Source organism: Garra rufa, chromosome 15, assembly GCF_049309525.1.
Source record: "Garra rufa chromosome 15, GarRuf1.0, whole genome shotgun sequence".
NCBI lineage: Eukaryota > Metazoa > Chordata > Actinopteri > Cypriniformes > Cyprinidae > Garra > Garra rufa.
The window spans coordinates 27,439,823-27,465,967 of NC_133375.1; the positions used below are offsets into that span (position 1 = coordinate 27,439,823).

At 35.7% G+C, this 26,145-nt stretch overlaps 4 protein-coding genes across 5 annotated transcripts; 1 reads left to right on the forward strand and 3 right to left on the reverse strand.

The window, feature by feature from the left end:
* Positions 1 to 15: 15 nt before the first annotated feature.
* Positions 16 to 4,746, reverse strand: fhad1 (forkhead-associated (FHA) phosphopeptide binding domain 1). The gene is made up of 7 exons (XM_073818518.1): positions 4,651 to 4,746; positions 3,887 to 4,093; positions 3,576 to 3,714; positions 2,648 to 2,742; positions 2,298 to 2,528; positions 1,356 to 1,479; positions 16 to 170 (listed from the first exon to the last, which is right to left on the reverse strand). The coding sequence occupies exons 1-7, from the start codon at positions 4,744 to 4,746 to the stop codon at positions 16 to 18; spliced, it is 1,047 nt and encodes a 348-aa protein (XP_073674619.1).
* Positions 4,747 to 7,711: 2,965 nt separating this feature from the next.
* ela2 (elastase 2) lies at positions 7,712 to 9,661 on the reverse strand. 2 transcript variants are annotated; one of them, XM_073818623.1, is made up of 8 exons: positions 9,594 to 9,661; positions 9,316 to 9,404; positions 8,897 to 8,994; positions 8,618 to 8,740; positions 8,397 to 8,533; positions 8,163 to 8,308; positions 7,930 to 8,082; positions 7,712 to 7,817 (listed from the first exon to the last, which is right to left on the reverse strand). In XM_073818623.1, the coding sequence occupies exons 1-8, from the start codon at positions 9,628 to 9,630 to the stop codon at positions 7,800 to 7,802; spliced, it is 801 nt and encodes a 266-aa protein (XP_073674724.1). In that variant the 5' UTR covers positions 9,631 to 9,661; the 3' UTR covers positions 7,712 to 7,799. The 2 variants fall into 2 exon arrangements, with proteins under 2 accessions (XP_073674724.1, XP_073674723.1); XM_073818622.1 differs by having other exon boundaries at positions 7,712 to 7,797; positions 7,909 to 8,082.
* A 2,480-nt stretch (positions 9,662 to 12,141) lies between these two features.
* Positions 12,142 to 16,712, forward strand: ela2l (elastase 2 like). Its single transcript, XM_073818901.1, has 8 exons — positions 12,142 to 12,207; positions 12,380 to 12,468; positions 13,815 to 13,912; positions 14,062 to 14,181; positions 14,275 to 14,411; positions 14,550 to 14,695; positions 16,361 to 16,513; positions 16,622 to 16,712. Exons 1-8 carry the CDS (start codon positions 12,168 to 12,170, stop codon positions 16,637 to 16,639), a joined length of 801 nt encoding a protein of 266 aa, XP_073675002.1. The 5' UTR covers positions 12,142 to 12,167; the 3' UTR covers positions 16,640 to 16,712.
* Positions 16,713 to 16,838: 126 nt separating this feature from the next.
* On the reverse strand, positions 16,839 to 26,143 carry alas2 (aminolevulinate, delta-, synthase 2). The gene is made up of 11 exons (XM_073818900.1): positions 26,069 to 26,143; positions 25,047 to 25,208; positions 24,320 to 24,490; positions 23,673 to 23,750; positions 23,270 to 23,492; positions 22,915 to 23,099; positions 21,381 to 21,560; positions 20,870 to 21,034; positions 20,501 to 20,769; positions 18,199 to 18,361; positions 16,839 to 17,980 (listed from the first exon to the last, which is right to left on the reverse strand). The coding sequence occupies exons 2-11, from the start codon at positions 25,195 to 25,197 to the stop codon at positions 17,814 to 17,816; spliced, it is 1,752 nt and encodes a 583-aa protein (XP_073675001.1). The 5' UTR covers positions 25,198 to 25,208; positions 26,069 to 26,143; the 3' UTR covers positions 16,839 to 17,813.
* Between the last annotated feature and the right edge of the window lie 2 nt (positions 26,144 to 26,145).

Here is a 26,145-nt window from a genome sequence, read left to right on the forward strand (position 1 = left end):
TAAAACATAATGGCTTTAGAAAGAGAGGGATGCTGGAACCTTGTCCATCATGCTGGTGAGCTTGGCATCTTTGTGTCTCACATCTTGTCTGAGCTTGTCCACCTCAGTTGCTAGTTTAACAGCCTGTTTCTCTCGAGCAGACACATCTTTTTTCAAACTGCTAACCAATGCTGAGTCAAAAATTGAAAGAAAACACAAAGTCACTAACTGCTCAGATCTAACAAGATGGTGCCTGAAAGCAACAAATATGTTATTGATGATTTCACTACAACAACATAACAATGCATCTCAGTATTACACAAATTATCAAAAGTTTGGAGTTTTTTGAAAGAAGTCCCTCAGCAAGATTTGATCATAAATATAAACAAAACAGTAATATTGTGAAATATTATTTCAATTTAAAATAACTATTTTCCAACTATTTTGTTGATTTTTTCCCCCTGCAAAACTTTAATGTTTTTTCAGGACTATTTGATGAATATAAAGTCAAAAGAACAGCATTTCTTAAAACTTTTGTAAATATAATGTTATTTTATAAATGTCTTTACTTTCATCTTTTGATCAACATAATGCATCCTTGCTATGTAAAAGCATTCTTTAAAAAAATAAATTAATAAATAAATCTTGTACACCCCAAAATTTTGAACATAAAAAAATAGAAAGTATAAAAATAACAATAGTATATATATACTTAAAACTTTCATGCATACAAATGTATATAATATCATATGCTGATGTTTTTGTCATTATTATTAATAATGCTACATTTTCCTTGCTACATAAATGCATTCTTTAAAAAAAATCTTTCACACAACAAACTTTTGAACATTAAAGGAAGTATAAAAATAGAAAGTATAAAAATAACAATAGTATACTGTATATACTTAAAATTGCACTTATATTCTGCACTTCTACTTCTACAAATGTATATATAATAATATCATATTCTAATATGCTAATTTGGTGTTACATTTTTTATTACAAACCTGTAATATGTTTTTTCAGGATTATTTGATGAAGAGCATTTATTTGAAACATACCTTTTGTAAATATTATATTATTTTTCAATTTTGATCAACATAATGCATCTTTGCTGTGTAAAAGCACTTTTAAAAAAAGAAAGACATCTTGCACACCCCAAACTTTTGAAATGTATATTAAAGGAAGTATAAAAATACTATACTGTATAGTATACTGTACAGTATATAGTTAAAATTGTACTTTTATACATACAAATGTATATATAATAACATCATGTTATACCTCATAGCAAATTATCAATATGTCATATTTTTTCTACATTACAGTAATGTGAATAACCCCTATATATCACCCTTATATTAACATCCTCATACCTGCAGATGAATTATTTTCATTTCTCAGTTTTTCCATCCATTCTAAAAGACTGCTGATCTTCTGATCTCTCTCTGTCACAGCCTGTCCAAGCATCTCTCCAGAACATCTCTGAAGTTCCAGCATCTATAGTAAATGTGCATGTGAAAGATTTCTGATGGATTTCCAAGACAGAATAATCATCATCAAATGCTGTAAATGTGTTTCTTTTAAATTAAAACTTAAAATAAAGAATGAAACTTTACTCATTACAGTCTATAATGTTTATTTATGCAATAGAGTGCATGTTTTCACATAGTCCAGTGGCCTTATGCATAAGGGGCAATTCAAACAGAATTCATTTTTCCATTCCACTACACTACTTCTCCTTTGTTTTTTAATGTAAGAGCACTCAATGGACATGTTTACCCATTGTGCTTGCATCTCACGTCTTTTGCAGTGTCTCATGCATGACACAGCATTTGAAAAAGTTAAAATAACTCCAACTTTTAAAAATGTTTTTTTATCCCGTTCCACTACACATATCTCACTTTTTGCAATTCAGAAATGTATTCTGTGTGAATTGCCGCTAAGGCTTCATTCTGTAGCACTTTAGATTAGTACAAGCCCCACCTGAGCCACTGAAGTATGTACAAGAAATGTTCTGTTTCTTTATTTAGAAGGACATTCTTGTCCTCTATCAAAATTGTGGCTGCTTTTTACCATACTGCAATAAGTAAGAAAACTCAACTGGCAACTTTATTTGGGTCGTATCAAACCTGCGGCTTTTGCATTTGTGAATGTCAATGAATCTGCTGCTAGCACTTGTTTGCTGAAGGCCTCTTCATAAACTCCTTCAAGACATGATTGACCCACATAGGACTCGAAGCCACAATCCAACTCAGCCACAAAACTGTAAATAATGTACAATGTAAAGTAACAATTGAGACTGTTTAATACCACACCTGCTCCTTTAGCTGTTGTATCTGATGTTTCTTCTCACTGATGTCAATCTCCAGGCAGCGAAGTCTGTGTGGGACATCTGGATCACCCTGCTTCTTCTGAGACAGCTGAAGCTTGAGAGCCGACACTTCCTCCTTTAGGGCCACAATCGCATCATCCTTCCTTTGAGATTCATCCTCAAAGCACACAGACACTCGAAGGTGTCCATCTGCTAGCTGATGCAACCTGTCCTCCTGAGAAAGAACAGAGTTATCAGTGTATTGTTTAAGACTTTTAGCTCTGCAAGTTGACATTAGCATGAATGGTCCAGCAAAGTGAAACTAGGGTGTTTTTAATAGGGTGTTGGACTAACCTCCTCCATTGGGAAGACGTGAAGGTTTTGAGAATTGTTAGGTGGAGTCTTACTTCTGAGACAACATGCTCTCCCTGTGTTACCACTCCAGCTTCCTGCAAAAAAATCACAAAAAGCAGTCCACAATAAAAATGATTATTCTCATCAATTTGGTACAGTGCTATTTTAGTGTTTGCTATATACTGTGCTACTGTAGCTTTTAATAATATTTTAAATGAGCTTTAATTTTTACATTTAATTTTTTATTATAATTTTAAGTGATTTTTTCATGTCATTTGTATTTTTTTAGATTAATATTTAGGTTTATATTATTTTTGTTTCAGTTTTAGTTTTTATTTATTGTCAGTTAGTCATCTTAGTGCCTAAAATAATTTCAGTTACAAGGCAACATTTCTCATTTGTGACCCTGAACCACAAAACCAGTCTTAAGTCGCTGGGGTATATTTGTAGCAATAGCCAAAAATACATTGTATGGGTCAAAATTATTGATTTTTCTTTTATGCCAAAAATCATTAGGAAATTAAGTAAAGATCATGTTCCATGAAGATTTTTTGTAACATTCCTACTGTAAATATATCAAAATGTAATTTTTGATTAGTAATTTTTTTTTTTACTCAGTTTTGTAAAATTTAACCTTATGACTGGTTTTGTGGTCCAGGGTCACATTTTTGTTTATACCGTATTTATTTTTCATCTAATATTTATATTTTGTTTATTTCCGCTTTATTTCCATAAACAAAATTATTGTAAGTTTTAGTTATAGATAATTTAGGTTTAGAAAGTCTCTAATAAATCTAATACACTTTTCTAAACCTGCATTTTTTTCTCCATGATTTATTTATTTCATTATTTGGGATAATGAAGAGGTAATAATGAAGTAATATTCCACTTTGCCTGACAAATAATTATTTGCTGAAAAAGACTTTACCTGGTCTGCTAGATTGGGTTTTGAGGTCAGTTGCATTTGGACCCCGTTTAGACCCGGCACTCATGGGGCGAGGTTTGGTGGGTGGATGGGGTGAAACAGAAGGGGTCCGAGGTCGTGCCCATGCCTGGGGAATGGGAGACTGGGCAGCCAGACGTGGAAACTGTTTGGGAGTGAGACAAAACTTTGAATCTGTACACTGCAGGTCTCATTTATGATATTCTCTGTGTCTTTGAACTTGAACTTATATCAATAAAAGTGCTACAGAAATGAAGGGACACAACATCATTTATCTGTTCAAACATAAATTTTACTGATTTCTCGCTGTCAGTGCAGAGCTCATAGGTTGATCCTCCGTAGCCAAAGTGAAGCTGGTCTCCCGGAGAGAGACGCACAGTGGCATTGTGTATCCGGCAGTCGTTGACGTAGGTCCCGTGGGCAGAGTTTAAGTCACGGATAACATAGCAGCCGTCTGCTTCACACCAGTCAATAGTAGCATGACATTCATCCACCCCACTATTCTGAGCAGATGAGATGAGAAACACAATGAATGTGTGAATGTCCTCTCTAGTGACATGTCTAGTAAGAGTCCATATGTCATATTTAATATGTGACATTGTACCACAAAACCAGTCTTAAGTAGCACCGGTATATTTGTAGCAATAGCTTAAAATACATTGTATGGGTCAAAATGATCTATTTTTATTTTATTGCCAAATCATTGGGATATTAAGTAAGGATCATGTAAAGATCAGATATTTTGTAAAAAAATTTATTAGTAATATGCATTGCTAAGAACTTTTAAGAATTTTAAAAGCGATTTTCTTAATATTTTGATTTTATTGCACACTCCACAGATTCCAGATTTTCGAACTGTTGTATCTCGGCCAAATATTGTTCCATCATAACAAGCCAGCTTATTTATTCAATACAAAAATTACTCTTATGACTGGTTTTGTGGTCTAGGGTCACATATAACAATATCATCTCATCATGATGAATAACTAAAAGTTGAATCAATAACTATGTGAAGTGACATAATGAGTGGACACATTGGAAACATATTAAGGCTTCATACCTGTAGACAGAGGTCAGAATCTTTGTGTCTTCCTATAGTGGTTCTTTTTGGCTGGAGTTTAAATACCCAGTTTGAAGTTTTGAGGTAACCCCTCATTTTAACCTGCTGACGAAATAGACATTTTAATCCAGTAACTATCACAAATAGCGCTGAATGTAGGTACACTGACGCTTTAGAACTCTTAAATCGACATTATGTCTCCATATTTGTGTCTGTTTTAAAACGTCGGTTACTTGAAAGAAATATAACAGGCACCAGCATTTTTTTATAGTTTGCGATGATTGTCTTGACAACTCACCGGTATGAGTTTTCATCTTTCCAAACTGTTTACAACCCGGCTGCTTATAGGTATGTTACTTGCTGTCTAAATGGGTTGTGTACGTGTGTCATGGTAACGCCAAAGGCCGTGGAGCCCCGCCTTCAACACAGAGTGCAGTCACTTCTTGCCTGGGTGAACAGACGTCAATCTTCCGCTGTGGAAACCTGGAGGCGCGTTGTCAAAATAAATGAAAGAGTTTTGATTCTCTCTTAAAAATAAAGAGAGAATCAAATTTAAAATATATATTTTCTCCACCTATTATTTATATTGTTACATTGTATAATAAAACTTACTTCAAACTTACATCTTATTGAACTATTTTAAACATTCAGACTAGGATTTCCCAACTGGCTTATAATAGTCAATAATAACGTTTATCTAAAACTTGACCATCTATATAGCAGTCCACTATGCTAGCCTACAACCCCACAGTACATTTAGCTCCTAGCATAAACGAACTAATAATCTTATCCATAGACATATATAAATACAATTTTTATTTTATGTATTTATATATGTATATGATCTATACATCTACTGTAAAACAGATAGGCCTAGAATTTAGAAATCATCTAGATGACAAACATAATAAAAATCTCTTAACTCACCAAGCCTGCATTTATTTGATCCAAAGTATGGCAGAAACAGAACAATTTTTAAATATTGATGATAATAATGATAATGATAATAATAATAATAACAATAATAATAAAAGTTTCTTGAACAGCAAATCAGCATATTAGAATGATTTCTGAAGGATCATGTGACACTGAAGACTGGAGTATAATGCTGATAATTTAGTTTTAATCACAAGATTAAATTACATTTTTAAAATATTTAAATAGAAAGTAGCTATTTTAAATAGTACAAATATTACTGCTTTTGCTGTATTTTGAATCAAATAAATTGGTGACTTGGTGAGCAGAAATAATTCTTTAAAAAACATAAAAAATCATTAAAAAAAACTTTTGACTGGTAGTGTATAGTCGTGACCAAAAGTTTTGAGAATTTGCTGCTTAAGTTTTTATAATAGTAATTTGCATATACTCCAGAATGTTATAAAGAGTGATCAGATGAATTGCATAGTCCTTCTTTGCCATGAAAATTAACTTAATCCCGAAAAAAACTTTCCACTGCATTTCATTGCTGTCATTAAAGGACCTGCTGAGATCATTTCAGTAATCGTCTTGTTAACTCAGGTGAGAATGTTGACGAGCACAAGGCTGGAGATCATTATGTCAGGCTGATTGGGTTAAAATGGCAGACTTGACATGTTAAAAGGAGGGTGATGCTTGAAATCATTGTTCTTCCATTGTTAACCATGGTGACCTGCAAAGAAACGCATGCAGCCATCATTGCGTTGCATAAAAATGACTTCACAGGCAAGGATATTGTGGCTACTAAGATTGCACCTAAATCAACAATTTATAGGATCATCAAGAACTTCAAGGAAAGAGGTTCAATTCTTGTTAAGAAGGCTTCAGGGCGTCCAAGAAAGAGGATTCAGCTTCAGCTGCGGGATCGGAGTGCCGCAGTGCAGAGCTTGCTCAGGAATGGCAGCAGGTGTGAGCGCATCTGCACGCACAGTGAGGCCAAGACTTTTGGAAGATGGCCTGGTGTCAAGAAGGGCAGCAAAGAAGCCACTTCTCTCCAAAAAAACATCAGGGACACATTGATCTTCTGCAAAAAGTATGGCGAATGGACTGCTGAGGACTGGGGCAAAGTCCTATTCTCAGATGAAGCCTCTTTCCGATTGGGGCATCTGGAAAAAGGCTTGTCCGGAGAAGAAAAGATGAGCGCTACCATTAGTCCTGTGTCATGCCAACAGTAAAGCATCCTGAGACCATTCATGTGTGGGGTTGCTTCTCATCCAAGGGAGTGGGCTCACTCTCAATTTTGCCTAAAAACACAGCCATGAATAAAGAATGGTACCAAAACACCCTCCAACAGCAACTTCTTCCAACAATCCAACAACAGTTTGGTGAAGAACAATGCATTTTCCAGCACGATGGAGCACCGTGCCATAAGGCAAAAGTGATAACTAAGTGGCTCGGGGACCAAAACGTTGAAATTTTGGGTCCATGGCCTGGAAACTCCCCAGATCTTAATCCCATTGAGAACTTGTGGTCAATCTTCAAGAGGCGGGTGGACAAACAAAAACCCACTAATTCTGACAAACTCCAAGAAGTGATTATGAAAGAATGGGTTGCTATCAGTCAGGATTTGGCCCAGAAGTTGATTGAGAGCATGCCCAGTCGAATTGCAGAGGTCCTGAAGAAGAAGGGCCAACACTGCAAATACTGACTCTTTGCATAAATGTCATGTAATTGTTGATAAAAGCCTTTGAAACATATGAAGTGCTTGTAATTATATTTCAGTACATCACAGAAACAACTGAAACAAAGATCTAAAAGCAGTTTAGCAGCAAACTTTGTGAAAACTAATATTTGTGTCATTCTCAAAACTTTTGGCCACGACTGTACATCTTCTTAAACTATTTTAAGCATTCATATTGGGCGTTCCCAAGCCATGTAAATAATCTACAAACTTCACCATTACAATCCACTACGCTGGCCTACAACCCTACAGCACATTTAGCCGCTAGAATAAGCGAAATAATAATCTAAAATAGATTTGGGTAAATATCTAGATTACAAACACAACCATAACAAAAAAAAATCATGCTTTTTAATATTTTTATTGTATTTTTTCTTCTTTTAGGTCAAGAGCAGACAAAAATAATTGTTGAATAAATGTGTTTATTGATTACACATTTACTTTGTTGTTGCTGTTGTTGTTGTTGTTGAAGTAGTAACCACACCTTCACACTTTAATAAGAGGTCATCACCTGAAATAGAAGAGGCAAGTTTATATCCGAATATGTCTTATTGTCAACAAGATATGTGAAAAGGATGGCATGTGTTCAGAAAATGATCAACAGGTTTATAAACTATACTCACATTGTTGATCCAGGAAATGTAGCCAGATACGCGGGTGAAGACGGAGGGCTTCTTGGGGTAGTTGCAGCCCAAGCTGGAGCCAAAACTCACAATACCGTGAACATCCCAGGTGCCGTCACTTCTCTGGCAGTTCAGAGGGCCACCAGAATCACCCTGCACAAGTGAGGTACCATCATTACTGTGCATTCTCACACATAATGAAATATCAAAATGTAAACACTTATCAAACCCACGTTGCAGCTAGACACCACTCCATCTCCACCAGCGCACACCATGAGGTCGGTCACAAGGTTGCCCCACCAGTCATTCCTAGTGCAGGTAGCGTAGTCCACAACAGGGAGCATAGCCTGCTGCAGAATGTCAGCAATGGGGCCATTGGCTGAAGAGAAAGAAAGACAAAAGGCACTATTTTGAGTACAGATTTTTTTTGCTTGAAAATAAGTAAATCACAGTGAAAAGGAACCTACTCCAGAGGCGTCCCCATCCAGAGACGTAACAGCTAAAGTTGTGAGGCAGAATGTTGCCGGACACAGGCAGACAAGCAGGTGAAATCTTGTCAGTGAAAGTCACTGGAGTCGACAACTTGATCAGGGCAATGTCATTGCTGAGAAACACACACAAATGCTTAAAAAACACACTCTTGAATATGACTTTTGTTCCCCTACATTAAAATAAGATGGGGACCAACCGGATATTGTAGGAATCCCAGTTCTCATGCACAATAATTTTGGAAGGAGAGATGGCGAGAGAGCCGGCCTCGTTGTTGTCTGGCAGGTTGTGCTTGCCCAGGTAGACTCTGTAAGTGCGGCTGCTGCTTGGCAGATTTTTAAGATATAGTTTTAGTCCATCTCGTAATGCAGATCAACTCATAGAAACATTGCATTTTTTTGTTGCCAAAGAGAGAAGTGCAGCATTATGTTTTATGTTTCATTTCATTATAAATATGATTCTAGCTGCTGTTCCGTACCCAATGCAGTGAGCAGCAGTCAAAACCCACTCGCTGGACAACAGGGTGCCACCACAAGTGTGATAAAAGCTGCTGCCACTCTGATACTGGAGAGACGCCTGAAATTGAGAAGGTAAAATGTTGAACTCGAGCTGCTTTCAGTGCAATAGAGCCAAAATTGATCATTACATTTTGCAATATTGCGATGTCTGTAGCTAATATTTATGGCAGAGCATTTTAGGATGAGATTAATGAACCGTATACAGAAATAAATGGTGTAGAAACAAATAGAATTCACAATTAGCATGTAAACGCATTTAATTTAACATGAAATTTGGAAGTGTATAGACTGATTTAGTGTATAGACTGATTTTTCCTGTAAAACATACTACAATAAACTTTAAAAAAAATCATTTTTTACAGTATGATATTCACAATACCTGCCAGGGCCAGCTGTTTGGGACAACATCAGTTCCACCAACCACCCGTGAGACGGCAGGTTTATAGGTAGGCTGCCCACAACCGTAGGCTGTTTCAAGACAACACATACATATGCAATGATAAATTACATGCTCAGGTCTGCTCAGGTTCATTAGCTGCAATGCATATCTAAGTGAAATCTGTTAAAGATATCCCTTCATATTCCACTTCTTAGGAATTAAAGTATGAGAGAATTGTTTTTAGAACACTTTTTAGAGTAGGCAAATGTTTATCTTACCGCCAGCAATGAACAGAGCCAAGATCAGAAATTTCATGATGCTTGATTGCGAGGGTTACAGCCAAACACCCGTCATTTATATAACTACCCCGGACCCGAACAGCATTACAAACAGGTTACATTTCCTGTAGCAAATCACCGACAGCCTTCCCAGTATCATTTAGCCTTGTAGATAAACATCCCAATTTATCAGTTATCTTAGGTTTTATATATGCAGCCTGTGAAAGGCACAGATGACATGCTGATATGAAGAGTAATCTCTAGCCAAAGCCAGATGGCTTTTTGTGCTTCACAAACACTGCATATTTAATGTTGATTTTTTTTTTTTTTTTAAGTGTTGTGAAGTTTCAGGATTAAAATAAATTTGTGAATAACTAAAAATGTACTGTTATTTACCTGAAGCATCTGTGAAAATTAACAGAAGAGAAACTATAAAAAGATGATTTGCAGTCACACTAACAGCAAAAATATTTTGATTAGATTCTACCTTGTGAAAAATTAAGGTCAAGGTGCACCAGAGAGCTACTTTTTTTGACTATTTTTTTTCTAAAGCAAACCTCTTTCCAAAAAGAGTGAATTGGCTTATAAAAACATGATGAAATCTGTGCTCTTGGCTGTTCTGGTTGTTGGAGGTGAGAAGTCTGTAACTATATTAATATGTATGTACAGTTTAAGTCAAAAATGTACATACAGCTTGCAGAATCTGCAAAATGTTAATTATTTTGGTAAATAAGAGTTATTTTTTATTTACAGCTGACTAAGATATTTTAAATAAAATGTGTTTACATATAGTCCACAAGAGAAAGTAATATTAGAATTTATAAAAATGACCCTGTTCAAAAGTTTACAAACACTTGATTCTTAAAACTGGGTTGTTACCTGAATGAGAGTGATAGCTGTTCATGAGTCCCTTGTTTGTCCTGAAAAGTTAAACTGCCCACTGTTCTTCAGAAAAATCCTTCAGGTCCCACAAATTCTTTGGATTTTCAGCATTTTTGTGTATTTGATTTTGAGATCCATCTTTTCAAACAACTCAAATGCAACTATTACAGAAGGTTCAAACACTCACTGACGCTTCAGAAGGAAACACAATGCATTAAGAGCCGGTGGGGTGAAAACCTTTACATTACTTTTTAAATGTAACTTATTTTATCTTCTGGGGAACATGTAAGTATCTTCTGCAGCTTCTGAAGGGTAGTACTAAATGAAAAACATATATTTAGGCAAAATAAGGAAAATGTACACATTCTCATTCTGTTCAAAAAATGACATCCTTGCTCTTAATGCATTGTTTTTCCTTCTGGAGCATCAGTGAGCATTTGAACATTGTCCTCAGAGTGAAAAAATGGATGTCAGAATCACAGTTATTGATGATAAGGGTTCAAATACACAAAAATGCTGAAAAAACAAATAATTTGTGGGACCTAAAGGCCAATACTGCTAAACAAAATAAAAATGCCCTCAGAAATTTACCAAAATGACTGTAACTATCAAAATAAACACACATGTTGGGAACGATGACAAAGACCACATATTACATACAACAAGTGTGCATTAAAATCTTCAAACTATCTCCACTGCTGTACACCAGGTTACCCCAACAATCGCACCTAGTGCAAATCAAATTGTCCACTACAGGGAGCAGGGCCTGTTGCAGGATATTACTATTATCAGCAATGGCATTAATATCATCTCCAATGGGACCTAAAGAGAGAGATTCAAAAAAAGTTTTTTTTTTTTATATTTGACTTAAGGCACTAAAATTATTATTATTTTTTTTAGAAAACAGACCCACAGATTTAGTTTATCAAGTGTTTTTACTCATTTAGAGTAAAGAACTCTACTATCAGTCAACTAATCAGCAATAAGCAAAGCCAAAAGCCAAAAAGTTTCATGATGCCTGATTTCAGCAGCCCACCATTTATAAAACTAACCTTGACAGCACAAAATACAGTTACAATTCACTCAGTAATCCACTGACAGTTTTCTCAGGATACTAAATACTAAACTGCTAAAAATATATAAAATAAATGTTCTAAATAAATAAATAAAATACCCAAGGTTACGTTAGTGACCAGAGCGATATATGCAGCCTGTGAAATGCACAGATGACATGAACTGGCTGATATGAACAATAATACCTTGTGCACAAAGCCATGCTAAGAAAACTAAACATTTTATAACATTCGATGTTGTGTGAGGGGAAATTAGCATATATATAGACAAAATATACATATATATATATTAAATATGTAAATATCATACCTTCATCTTGCAATTAAAATGGAGAACCTGTATAAAAGGTGTGTTTTTTAATTAAATGTGAGAACACAGCAAATGTTCAACATCTTATTCAACAGAAAAAATATTTTTAAAAGATTAGATTATAACCTATCAAAGAATTAATTATCAAAGTCGAAGTGTACCCAGAGAACCACCAAGGGGGGGTTCTTATTTGTTTTTCCTAAAGCAGTCAAGGACATTTGTATCTTAACTGTGGTCAGACATCACACTGAAAGTGAATTGGCCAGTATATAAACCCCAGCAGAGAGGGCAAACGCTGAAGGTACAATCATGATGAAGCTTGTGGTCCTGGCTGTTTTGTTTGTTGGAGGTAAGAAACCTTTCAAGACTGATAATATACTGTAGTACTGACTATTTTTTAAGGTCTGGAAATGACATGCAGGATCTTATTTAGTACTTTTTAAACAATTATATTACTTTTAAAATGTCTAATAATATTGACTGCTAATAAAACAGGCATAATGTGTTTTGTTTCCCCTCAGCTTACGGATGTGGGCTGCCCACCTACCCTCCCGTTATATCTAGGGTTGTGGGAGGTGTGGATGTCCGTCCACACAGCTGGCCCTGGCAGGTACATGCACATTCTATTATTTTAATGACATTTTTTTATTAAAACATAATTCCCTGTTAATTTTCATTTCTGTCCTTGTTTAAAAACATTCTTCATTAGTGTAGAATAAGCTGTGTTAACCCTGTGAAGCCTGAGATATGAACATTAATCTCTTAAGAAATCAATGAGATCTTTATAGCAGTACTGTAATAATTAGATATTATTAAACAGAAATATCAGACTGTTTACAAAAAATACACTGCCAGTCAAAAGTTTTTGAACAGTAGGATTTTTAATGTTCATAAAGAAGTCTCTTTTGCTCACCAAGCCAGCATTTATTTGATCCAAAGTACAGCAAAAACTGTAAAATTTTGAAATATTTTTACTATTTAAAATAACTTTTCCTATGTAAATATATTTTTAAATGTTATTTATTCCTGTGATATCAAAGCTGAATTTTCAGCATCATTGCTCCAGTCACATGATCTCTCAGAAATCATGTTAATATTCTGAAATGCTGCTCAAAAAACATATAGTATTATTATTATGTTGAAAACAGTTGATTAGAATTTTTTTCAGGTTTCTTCGATGAATAGAAAGTTCAGAGGAACAGCATTTACCTGAAATAGAAATCTTTTGTAACATTAAACATGTCTTCATCATCACTTTTGATCAATTTAAAGCATCCTTGCTAAGAAAAAGCATTAATTTCCATAATTTCTTTCTATAATTTGTTTTTAATGGCATATTGTATATTACAAAAGCTTTTTATTTCAGATAAATGCTGATCTTTGGATATTACTGTCCATCAAAGAATGCTGAAAAAATTACTCAACTGATTTAAATACTGATGATAATAATAATACTACTGATTCTAAATGTTTCTTGAACAGCAAATCAGCATATTAGAATGATTTCTGAAGGATCATGTGACTCTGAAGACTGGAGTAATGATGCTGAAAATTGAACTTTGATCAAATTTTAAAATATATTTAAATAGAAAACTGTTTTAAATATTTTAAAATGTTAGTGTTTTTGCTGTACATTGGATCAAATAAATGCAGACTCGGAGCAGAAGAGAATTCTTTAAAAAAACATAAAAAATCTTACTGTTCAAAAACCTAACTGGTAGTGTACATATAAATATTCACATTTTTCTTAAAAATATTCATGGATAGTCAAGTAAAAATAAGTTGCTTTAGTCTAGTAAGGGTTCATCTTAAAATATATTACTAAAATTATAAATGTTATTCACTTTACAAAAATCAGCAAAGATTATTAAATTGTTACTTTTTTTGTTAAATTTCTGACTCATAAATAAATGAACATAAGAATGTCAACTGACCCCTGTTCTGTTTTTCATCTAGGTCTCCCTCCAGTACCAGAGTGGCAGCAGCTGGTACCACACTTGCGGTGGAAGCCTTATTTCCGATCAGTGGGTTCTGACTGCTGCTCACTGCATCGGGTTAGTCTGAGGATTGTAAACAGAGGCCCGGTTAGAAATAAAAAGCACAATTTACATGAAAGTGCTATTATTATTTACAATTTATAGCATTCCTGAGTGTTTCTGTGAGTGAACTGTTTTTTTTTTGTCCTCTTGTGGTCCTCGAGCAGTAGTAGAACTTACAGGGTGTACCTGGGAAAACATAACCTGCAGCTGAACGAGAATGGATCTCAGGCCATCGGCACAAGCAAGATCATTGTCCACGAGAACTGGAATTCCTTCACTATCCGGTATGGGGGCCAAAAGACTCCTCACAAAGAAATAATTTAAGCATTGTGCAAGGAATCTAATTTTCATGTTGTCTCTGGGATTCCTTCACACAGTAATGACATCGCCCTGATTAAACTGCAGACACCTGTCACTGTAAGCGACACCATCACTCCTGTATGTCTGCCAACTAATGGGGATCTTCTGCCCCACAATGCTCCCTGCTACGTCACTGGTTGGGGACGTCTTTACAGTAAGTAATGTTGAAGGTTATGGATCAAGTTGTGCTGCTAAACTCAGAAGCGTAAAAACATAATTACGAGATATCCACATTTTAGGCAGCTTTTTTCTTCTTTTCTTGGGACCAACCTTTTTTGTTGTCAATACCTAGCCAATGGACCCCTTGCTGATGCCCTGCAGCAGGCTCTTCTGCCTGTGGTGGATTATGCCACCTGCTCTAAGTCTGACTGGTGGGGCTCTCAGGTCACACAAGACATGGTCTGCGCTGGTGGAGATGGTGTTGTTGCTGGATGTAATGTAAGGAGATATTGACGACCTACAGTCTATTTCTTTTTCATCAATCATTTTTTATAACATTTGATTACAATTATCTTTGTGTAGCCTACAATAAGTGGGCAGCTCACACAGAATGTGGTTTTCCGTTCCATCGCTCTACTTTCCCATTGTTATACTGTCTAAACATGTCATAGACAGACATTTAAAAAATGTTCTTCCCCAATTTCACTGCCCATGTATGTTTAAAAAGCAAAAATGCATTCTGTGTGAACAGCCCTTGAGAAGAAAAAAAAGAAAACAAGAAAGTATACTTTGGTTACTTTTAATGTGCTACTTCATGTATTTTGTAGTTGTAAACTAGTTGTGTATTCAAAGTTTACTAATGTCACACTCAAAGTATACTTTTATAAATTAAAAGTAGCATTGAAATAGTAAATGTAGGCCTACAAGTATACATTACTACTAGAACACTGATATTATTATACTTAGGCTGCGTTCCAGGCAGGTTTTTTAACTGGTAAATCGCCACTTCAAACCACGACTCACGACTTTGTAGCGTTCCAGGCAAGTCACGCCAAACTGCCTGGGCACATTTATGAATTATTATAATTTTTATATTATTATTAAGTTGATTGCAACGTTATATTGTCCTAAGCTCTATTTTTCCACCGTGTACTACTTGCATAAACACCGCACCCATTAGGGCTGACATTGTAGTTTCGCGGGCTATGTTACGTCAGAACTCGGAACTGGGAGTACATCGATCTAGTACGAGTTCACGAGTGGGAAGTCACGGGTTTGACTGCCGTTCCAGTGCACTTTCACTGGTAGAAGGTTGGAAAAACACGGGTTACGGGTTGCCTGGAACGTGGCATTACTAAAATTATCCACCTTTCTCTTCAATGCCGAAGTTAGCTTATGGGTGAGACTTCCGGTTCATTATCCCCTATAGGGAAATAACAAGAATAACAACATGCAGTAAATGGTAAAACAGTTTGCACTACAAACTAGTGTGTTCATAATAAAGATAACACATTAAAATAACATGGTAAAACATACCAATCTGCAATATCAAGCAGAAAAAGTTGTTTTTCACAACTAAAAAAAATAGCTGGACACGGATGACGCATACAATTTACCGCGCCCGTTAGTAAAGGAAAAATGGGGGATATGCCTACTTTAAAAATATACTTGAACTTTACTTAAGTATATTTGATAAAATTTACTTAATGTACTTATTTTTATAAGGGTAAACATGCTTAATCCAAGATGAACTTGGCGCGCATTACCGAACGCAAGTATTGTACAGTCCGCGGGTTAAAGTTGGGATCCACTAAATTACACGAAATTAAAAAATATATTGAACGCAACAAACAGAAATATACGCCTTGTTGTTAGTGACGCATGACAACTAAAAAAAATGAACAAGGCTAGTCTGATAAAGCTCCCGTTTGTGCTTATAATACAGTGTAAACTTGAATCTGCAACTAGCGTCAACCGGTCTTAGCAAAAAATAGTGTGGCGTAGCCTATTCCGGGTTTTAGGTAGACTAAACGTTGCTGTCATATAAAAAAGTTAACATAATATAACGAAATAATCACTCATTTTAAATAATATTTTCACTAAAGGCAAACTCTGACTAAAACAACGACAACAGATTAACACTTCCTCTGTCACAAAATACAGGGTGACTCTGGTGGCCCCTTTAACTGTGCTGGTAACGACGGCGCTTGGGAGGTCCATGGTATTGTCAGCTTTGGTTCTGGCCTGAGCTGCAATTATGAAAAGAAGCCCACCGTTTTCACTCGTGTGAGCGCCTACATTGACTGGATCAGCAAGGTAAGTTTAATATTAGTAAACATACTGTAACATGCAAACAAAGCTACATGGCATTTTGGATATTGTCATTATGGAAACTTTTGTAATACAACTGATTATCTCTTACAGAACATGGCCGCCAATTAAAGAGCAAACAGAAAAATGGGTTTTGTATCATCGAATCATTGAACAATAAAAAAATATTACACATAGGCCTACATACAGTTGTGCAGTGTACTTTTTATTTAACACGCACTTATGACCTGTATGATATAGTAACTTTAGTACAAAGTTGTTGGTAGTGTTATTTATCATAGCTTAGTAAGTAACACTTCCAGTACAGTCCGGCAGGTGGCAGTGTGGTGTTTTAAATAAAAAGGGTCCTATTCAAGTCATATTTGTGACCCTGGACCACAAAATAAGTCATACATCATCTGAAAGCTTAATAAACATGAATAAATTGATGTATGGTTTGTTAAGAGATACAACTATTTGAAAATCTGTAATCTGGAAAATATTGAGAAAATCACCTTTAAAGTTGTCCAAATTAAGTTCTTAACAATGCATATTACTAAATAAAAATGTTGATATATTTACGGTAAGAAATTTACAAAATATCTCAATTGAACATGATCTTTACCCTACAAAAATCTTTATCCTAATGATTTTTGGCATTGAAAAAATAATAATTTTGACCCATACAATGTATTTTTGGCTATTGCTACAAACATACTAGTGCGACTGGTTTTGTGGTCCAAGGTCTTATTTAACCTTTCTTTTTTAGTGTTTTGCATTTAAATTGTCCCCCTAAATTAAAATAGATCAGATTCATAGTACAAATATAACTACTGCTTTTGTTGGTATTACTACCAAGCTGTTATAATAAGTTATCAGAGGCATTTTGTTGCAACTGACCATATTTATTGAATTTGTAAATTCATACATTTGAGTTCAAATGGTCCAAAACTGGAAGAGGACATGTGGCATAGTTTCATTGTAAGCTGTTATTAAATATACTCTTGCATGCATACATATACATACAATAATACAAATAATAGAAAACTACCAAAAAGTGCCCATGTGCAGGTTTGTCGTCATGCAGAGGGGACACACAATTAATGTAGGATTTAGCCAAAGTCTAAATAACTAATTTTAGTTGCATCATCGGCAGTCACAGCAAACAATACAGAAACACAGGACATTTTAAGCACCCTCTACATTTATCTTACCATAAACATATTTTGCATTAGAAAGTGGATTTTTTTGAAAAGTCAATCTAATCTAATAAAACAGATCTTCATCTTGCTCTGCTAATACCAACTCACTGTGCAGCCACAGTGATGTATCTCGGCTCCATATTCCCAAAGTAGGACTTCTCCCACTCGCTCATGAGGTCAAAATGAAGAGGCCGATCACAGAAGGTGCACGAGGCCATAGCTGGTCCGTTCAGCGGAAGTCCAACCTCCTGCCAGACCTCTACTAGTTTCTCTGTCCAACATAAAATATTAGAAATTCAGATACAACTCATGACCAGTTCAAAATGTAGCCAGATCTCATTTTCTTAAATCTGGATACAATAGCAGATGTCAGAGTGATGCGGAAAATTAAATTGCAGTTCTGTTTAGTGGTGCTAGCCATACAGAAATTAATCTCCTGACCTTTAAACAGCGAAGAAATAGAGTTGACCTAATTGCATGACCACTCACCTACAAAGTAGTTCATCATAATGGGATTGTGGAAAGGAGAAGGAGCCAACCGCAGCAGCTCTTCTCCACGAGGCACTGTTGGGTAATTTATGGCCTGCACATAGATGTTGTGTTTCTCCAACAGAATATCACACACTTCAGAGTTTTTTGCTGCATTTCCAACCTGAAATGGCAGATTTAAAGTGCAAATATTTATACCTGCGCAGAGTGCAGACAAAGGATTTCATCCAAACTTAATATAATATGTATTTTAATATTCATCATAATTTATTTACCCTCATTTATTCACCCTCATGTTTCTAGAAACCCGTAAGACTTTGGCTAATCTTCGAAACACAGATTAAGATATTTTTAATAAAACTGAAAGGTTTTCAACCCTGTGTTGAAATTCCAGGTAACCAAAACTTTAGAAAACAAATCCCTATGAATCAAGTGGTTTAAGGGATTAGTTCACTCCTGAAATAAAATTTCCTGATAATTTACTCATCACTATGTCATCCAAAATGTTATGTCTTTCTTTCTTCAGTCGAAAAGAAATTAAGGTTTTAAAAGGAAAAAAATTCAGGATTTTCTCCATATACAGTAATAGACTTCAATATGAGCCAACGGGTTTAAGGTCCAAAGTGCCGCTTCAAAGGACTCTACACGATCACATGCTGCGTCCCAATTCGCCTACTTATACTACGCCCTAAAAGTATGTACTCTTTTTGTGAAGAAAAAGTACATACTTTTGAGTATGTAGCAGAATAGTAGGCGAGCTTTGGGACATACTACTTCGTCATAACTGCTTTTTTAACGGACGCTCTGTTGCTTAGTTACCTGAATCCTGTCACTGTTTAAACTGCCCTGTCAATCATCACAGTTAACATGATCTACATTTCGTTTAATTTAATTTCCTAATGAAATGAAGAGGCACGTTCTTTCAGGAGTCTTTCATGCCGAGAACTCTGCTCATGTTTGCATAATTATGCATTTAAACGTTAATGACCAAACCTATCTTTATAAAAGTTCATAATGTTGCTGCACATGAAATATAACGAGGATAACATTTAAAAAATATATTTTTTATCAGGTTACACACTGATTATTTATCACTCAAACCCCTTTCTCTACCTGTCCGTTGGTCGCGCATATCCTCCATGTTTGTAGTTTTTTAACACTTTTTATGCGTGTTTGTAGTTCTAATCGAATCCTCGTTCACCGCGCAATGTGTTGTGGGCAATATTAGCCGTTAGAGTGTGCGTTGATCCGCACTTCGAATTCTGAAGTCAAGTAGTAGACCATCCGGGAATCTTTGGAATACTTTTTTGAACATACTACGATTTGGGACATACTAATTCTATTTTCGAATACTATTTAGGACGGATAGTATGCGAATTGGGACGCAGCAACAGATTGTCACTCTAGACCAGGGGTTTTCAAACCTGTCCTGGAGCCTCCCCTGCCCTGCACATTTTGTATGTCTCCCTTATTAGGCACACCCAATTCAGGTCTTGCAGTCTCTACTAATGAGCTGATGATTTGAATCAGGTGTATTAGATGAGAGAGACAAGCAAAATGTGCAGGGCAGGGGAGGCTCCAGGACAGGTTTGAAAACCCCTGCTCTAGACAATCTGTCATTTTCTAAAAAAATAAAAACTCTATACTTTATCCACAAATGCTTGTCTTGCACTAGTTTTAGCATTATGTAATCTCGTTGGAAAGGTCATGTGGTTAAATCTTTGTTTAAAAAGGTAGGGTATAGTGAAAAACTCATTTTCTCCTCCAACTTCAAAATTGTCCAACATCATTGTTTTATCTTTTTTTGTAAAAGGCGTTTGACTTTCTTTGCACATTCGCTTTGTAAACACTGGGTTGGTACTTCTGCCTATGTCACACGTGACCTTTCCTATTTAATGTGTGAAGTTGTGGATGCAGAGCTAGTGTCAGATAAGCATTTGTGGTTAAAAAGTATTTTTTTTAAGAAAATGACTCTGAAATCATGTAGAGCCCTTTGAAGCTGCATTGAAACTGCAATTTGGAACTTCAACCCGTTAATCTCCATTGGAGTCCACTATATGGAGAAAAATCCTGGAAACTTTTCCTCAAAAACCTTTTAGACTGAAGAAAATAAATCTTGGATGACCTAGGGGTGAGTAAATTATCAGGAAATTTGAATTTTGTGTGAACTAATCCTTTAAATCAACTCTTGTGAAGATACACGATAGGTTTAGACTGACATGAGGGTGAGAAAATGATGACAGCTTTTAATTTTTGGGTGAACTATCCTATTAAGTACATAATGGCTTTTGCAAACACTGACCCGAATGGGAATAATGTGGCTGGGACAGTTGACCACAGGCAGCCCAGCATCCAGCAGCAGCTGTCTCATGTGTTTGACGTTTCTCTGATGGGCTCTGCGCAAAGCTTGGCCTTCTGGGCTCTTCAGCACACGCACCGATTCCAGAGCCCCGGCCAGCACCATGGGAGGCAAGGAGGTAGTGAAGATAAAACCGGCGGCGTAGGAGCGCACAGTGTCCACCAGGGCGGCAGTGCTGGCTATGTAACCACCAACGCAGCCAAATGCCTTACCTACAGATATTTCAAACAATATAAGGAAAGTTGAGAGTCAAGAACACTAAGTAGTACTGGATACTATTCATGCACTTGACATTGGCTGCATCTGTCTTACCCAGAGTTCCAGTGACAATATCGATCTTGTGCATGACGTTGTCTCTCTCTCCTACACCTGCTCCATGAGCCCCGTACAGTCCGACAGCATGGACCTCATCCACAAAAGTCAGAGCTCCATATTTATGTGCTACATCACACAGCTCTTCTAGAGGGCAAATTGCACCTGAAACAAATTGAGTTATTTTTCAGTTAAAGATGCACTATTATCAGTTGCCCATTATTAATTTATTCCACAAGCCAAAGTGTCTGATAAAAGGGTGGTTGCCAAGATAAAGTGTGTAGTATTTGGCTGCTCAAGTAATGCTAAAATAACCGTTCTAATGAGGAAACCTGCTCCATGTAAAATTTTATAAAGGTAGGTGCTTTAATTTAAAAAGTGACTTCAACTGCATTTAAGTTTTACACATTATCAGTTCATGTACTCCCTAGGAATCAAACCCATGACTCTATTTTTCAATACTAAACAAATAGAAACTCTTTTGAGTCAGTCATGTGACAGCTCTACTCACCATCCATTGAATGAACAGTCTCAAAAGCCACAATTTTGGGTGTGAGTGGATCTGAGCGGCTGAGCAGCTCCTCCAGATGACTGGCATCATTGTGTCGGAAAATGAAGCGCTTGGCTCCACTGTTCCTGATGCCCTGGATCATGGAGGCATGATTACCCATGTCTGAGTAGATCTCACAGCCTTTGAAGAGAGATGATGTTTTAGAGGAATTTCAGAATATTAAATTTTTCCTTTCAAATACTTTTATTAAACAACAATGCATAAAATTGGTCAAAAGTGACAAAAAAAGAACATAATGTTAGGAAAATAATAGATTAATTGTTTTGGGAGTTTTTTTTTTTTTTTGTCGTTTTTCTTTTTAACTTTCTTTCATAGAATCCTGAAAAAAAATGTAAGCCTGTTTCAACAATAATATTGGGCAGCACAAATGTTTCATTACTGATAAGCATAGCAGCAAATTAGCATTTTAGAATGATATCTGAAGGATCAAGTGACACTTCAGATTGAAGTAATAGTTGCTGAAAATTCAGCTTTGCTCTCACAGGAATAATTACATATTAAAATATATTAAATTTGTTATTTAAAAAAAATATTTTATAGTAATTCTTAGTTGTGTTTTTGATCATACTATCATAATCATACAAATCATAATCAACTGTTTTTTTTTTATTTAATGGCAGTATAGTCAACCTATACTACCAGTCAAAAGTTTTTGAAAAGTACAAATTAATGTTTTTAAAAAAAGTCTCTTCTGCTCACCAAGCATGCATTTATTTGATCCAAAGTGTAGAAAAAACTGTCAAATATTTTAACTATTTAAAATAAATGTTTTCTATTTGAATGTATTTTAAAATTTGATGATGATCCTTCAGAAATCATTCTAATATTCTGATTTGCTGCTCAAAATTTTTTTTATTATTATTATTATGTTGAAAATAGCTGAGTAGATTTTTTTTCAGGTTTATTTGATGAACAGAAAGTTCAGAAGAACAGCATTTATCTGAAATAGAAATCTTCAGTTTTGATTAACTTAAAACATCTAAAAAAAAAAATATCATACTGACTCCAGGCGTTTGAATGGATACAAAAAAATTTTATTTCAGATAAATGCTGATCTTTGTATTATTCTATACATCAAAGAATCCTTAAACAAAATGTATCAGTACTAAACTGTTTTAAATATTGAAAATAAAAATAACAATAACAAATGTTTCTTGAACAGCAAATCAGCATATTAGAATGATTTCTGAGGGATTACGTGACACTGAAGACTGGAGTAATGATGCTGAAAATTTAGCTTTGATCACAGGAATATATTACATTTTAAAATATATTCAAATGGAAAGCAGTTATTTTAAATAGTAAAAATATTTCAAAATTGTATTGTTTTTGCTGTAATTTGGATTTTAAAAAAAATGCAGGCTTGAGCAAAACAGTAAAAACCTTACTGTTCAAAAACTTTTGACTGGTAGCGTATATTTATTCATTATTTTATACATTCCTTGAGCACAGGCATTTTTGGTTCGTTAAATACCTGGGAGCATTTTAGCCAAAGTAAAGAGGGTGGAATCATTGGCTACAAAGCAGGAAGAAAAGACCAGTGCTCCATCTTTCTGGTGTAGACGTGCCAGCTCACTCTCCAGGGCCACATGATAGTTACTCGTCCCAGAGATATTTCGGGTGCCACCTGCTCCTGCACCATGCCTCTGCAAAGCCTCTCTAAGAAACATTAAACGATTGTTATTACTAGCAGCTATATATATCCAAAGTCAAAAAAGAAACTTTAAAGTATATAACAAGACTTATAAGTTGCACCTACATTTGTTTTTCTCTATGTATAATAACATATGATGGCAACATTTATTTCACTGTCTGTTTTATATACTAACTCTATGGCCTTGACAACTCGAGGATGCCGACTCATGCCCAGGTAATCATTGCTGCACCATACAGACACCTGGGAGCCCAAACGTCCAGGGATGGAATAGTCCTCAGCAAAAGGGTAAACCTCTGCAAAACGGTTCACCGTCTTAAAGATACGGTAGGTATGGTCATTCTTCTTTTCCACAATCTTCTGAGTGAAGAAGTCATCGTAGCTGAAACTGGGTGTAGCTGAATTTAAAAAGCAGATGGGCAACCACCAGTCAATAAGTGAGGAAGAAAGGAAATAAAGAACACAGAGACTTCTTAATAAGTGCTGCATAGTATACAGTGGGGCAGTACCCTAGGTACAAAAGCTACAAATCTTTGTATACTATTGTAAATCATTAAGAAAAATGCAGTCAAACTCACTAAAGTTGTCCTGAAGAAGGTGTGTAGGACCAGTAGACTGATGACTTTGCAAGCCACTGAAAAGTGAGCTCATCAAGCCTGGAAAAAGGGGGTATCAATGTGACAGAAATTCATCAGACAAACAATTTTTTTTTTTTTACTCTGTTTTGTGATTTCAGTGTGAAAAAAAGCTAAAATCAAAGTGTTTTGTATTTAATGCCATGCTTTAAGTCATATAATTTCTTTAAATTACAGGCTACACACGTTAACTGTCAAACTGTGATAGCTATAAAACCCCAAAACTACAATTTTCCAATTAGATTTTCTAGTGTAGTTTCATCTGTAATGTGATTGTCTGAAGACTAGCTTTTGTTACATCAGCAGTCTGAGTCATCATCTGCTTACTATTCACAGCTGAGGACTCTCTCAAATTGGAGTTAAATGGTGCAAATTGCAGAGTGAAAAATGCATCCAACCCCTGCATGATGCACTGCTCAGACAAAAGAGCCTCTTCAGCAGTGTACTAATTATACTGTGGTGGTAAAAAAAGAGACAGCTGCTGCAACACATCAGCCAGTCAGCTAGATATCTAACAATATATATCATTACAGTTAACATACACATATCCACAGTCTATGAAACTGTCACACTGAGACTGAGTGTTTTACCAGTGTTATCTTGATTCTCAAGATTGGGCTGGACATCCTCCTGCACTTGTGGACTGGCTTTAACTAGTCCGATCTTTGAGGAAACGAAGGGACAGCTCTGGGACATGTTGATCGCCACCTGAGTGGCTGTGGTCGCCAACTGTCGCTTTGGCTCCTTATGAGGGAGGAGGCCTGAACACAAAATGCACAAGGAATATAAGCAATATGTGACCCTGGACCACAAAACCAGTCATAAGGGTAAATTTATTTAAATTTTGAAAGCCTTCCATTGATGTGTGGTTTGTTAGAATAGGACAATATTTGGCCGTGATACAACTATTTGAAAATCTCAGGGTTCCAAAAAAAATCGAAATATTCAGAAAATCAACTTTAAAGGTGTCCAAATTAAGTTCTTAGCAATGCATATTACTAATCAAAAATTAAGTTTTGATATATTTACAGTAGGAAACTTACAGAATATCTTCATTAAACATGCTATCCTAATGATTTTGCCATAAAAACAAAAACTAATCATTTTGACCCACACAATGTATTTTTGGCCTGTGCTGCTTAAGACTGGTTTTGTGGTCCAAGGTCACATTTATGAACATAATCTGAGGTACTGACTCACATTATTTGGTTTCAATGAGAGTTTATTCATAAAAAATATGGAATTTGTTAGTCATACTCTATACCTAGTATATAAAACCTTATATAGTATAGAAACACAACAAAATAACAACATTACCTTTTTCCTCTGAGATCTGGGTGGCTTTTACAGAGATCTGGCGGACAATGATTGGACATCGTTCAGCCAAGCCAAAATACCCTGCCACATTCCTCAGAGAAGGGCCTGGAGTGGACTTCAAAAATGGGCAGTGGTGCAGAAAAGCAGACATGATTTTAACAGCTGTAAACAATGGAAAAGTTGGTCAGTGGAAAAATAACATGGTCAAACATAGATTTATTTAAAAAATACCTAGCTAAAATAATTATTAGATTACATAATATTAATAATTAAGTTCTTAAAGAGCCTCTGAAGTGACCCTAATCTAAATTTCGAGCAGTGGGGTTGAGGGCGCGCCGGGCAACCGGGCGCGGCCGATAACGCGCTTTATCTAGAACCCGCAGACGCGCGCACCTCAGCACTCAGTTCTCAAAGTTAAACAACTGACGTCATATAGCTACATTGATAAAGGCTAGATTATACTTACCGAAAAGTATTGACCCTATAAAACAAAGTATTGTTACAATGGTCAACAAAAACTTTGCGTAGTGAAATTTCAAAAGCGTAAACTGAAAGTAAATCCACTTACTGTTTATTACAGCCAAGATTACGTTATTACGTTATCTTATAGCTTGATATAATATATAATAAATACACATTCCCAAATTTCGATACCTTTCCATTTCAGAGATATATAGTGGTAGCAAGATGTGGATTTTCTGTTCTGTTCATTTTCTTATCATGTGGTCTGGGGTCTATTAAACATCATTTATCAGCATCAACAAAGTAGGCTATCAGAAAAAAAAACGGGAAAAAAAACACTTTCGATATTTCTATAGCCTAATAAAAGAAATAGGCTACATTTGACAAATGACTTCGCCTTATCTCTATGACTCATCTTCCGTCTGTTGGAATGTTTACAATTCCCATTTCCAGAGTGCCGTTTTACCTGTATTAGCCTACAGCCTGTTCGTTGTATATTTGTGTGATACACATTGTACTTATTTAAATACTGCGTAAATATTATGAAAATATTAGCCTACCTGTTGACCTGCACTGAGGACGAACTTCTGAACAGCACCCGACGCTCAAACGAACATCGAAGGAATTGAGCCCGTCA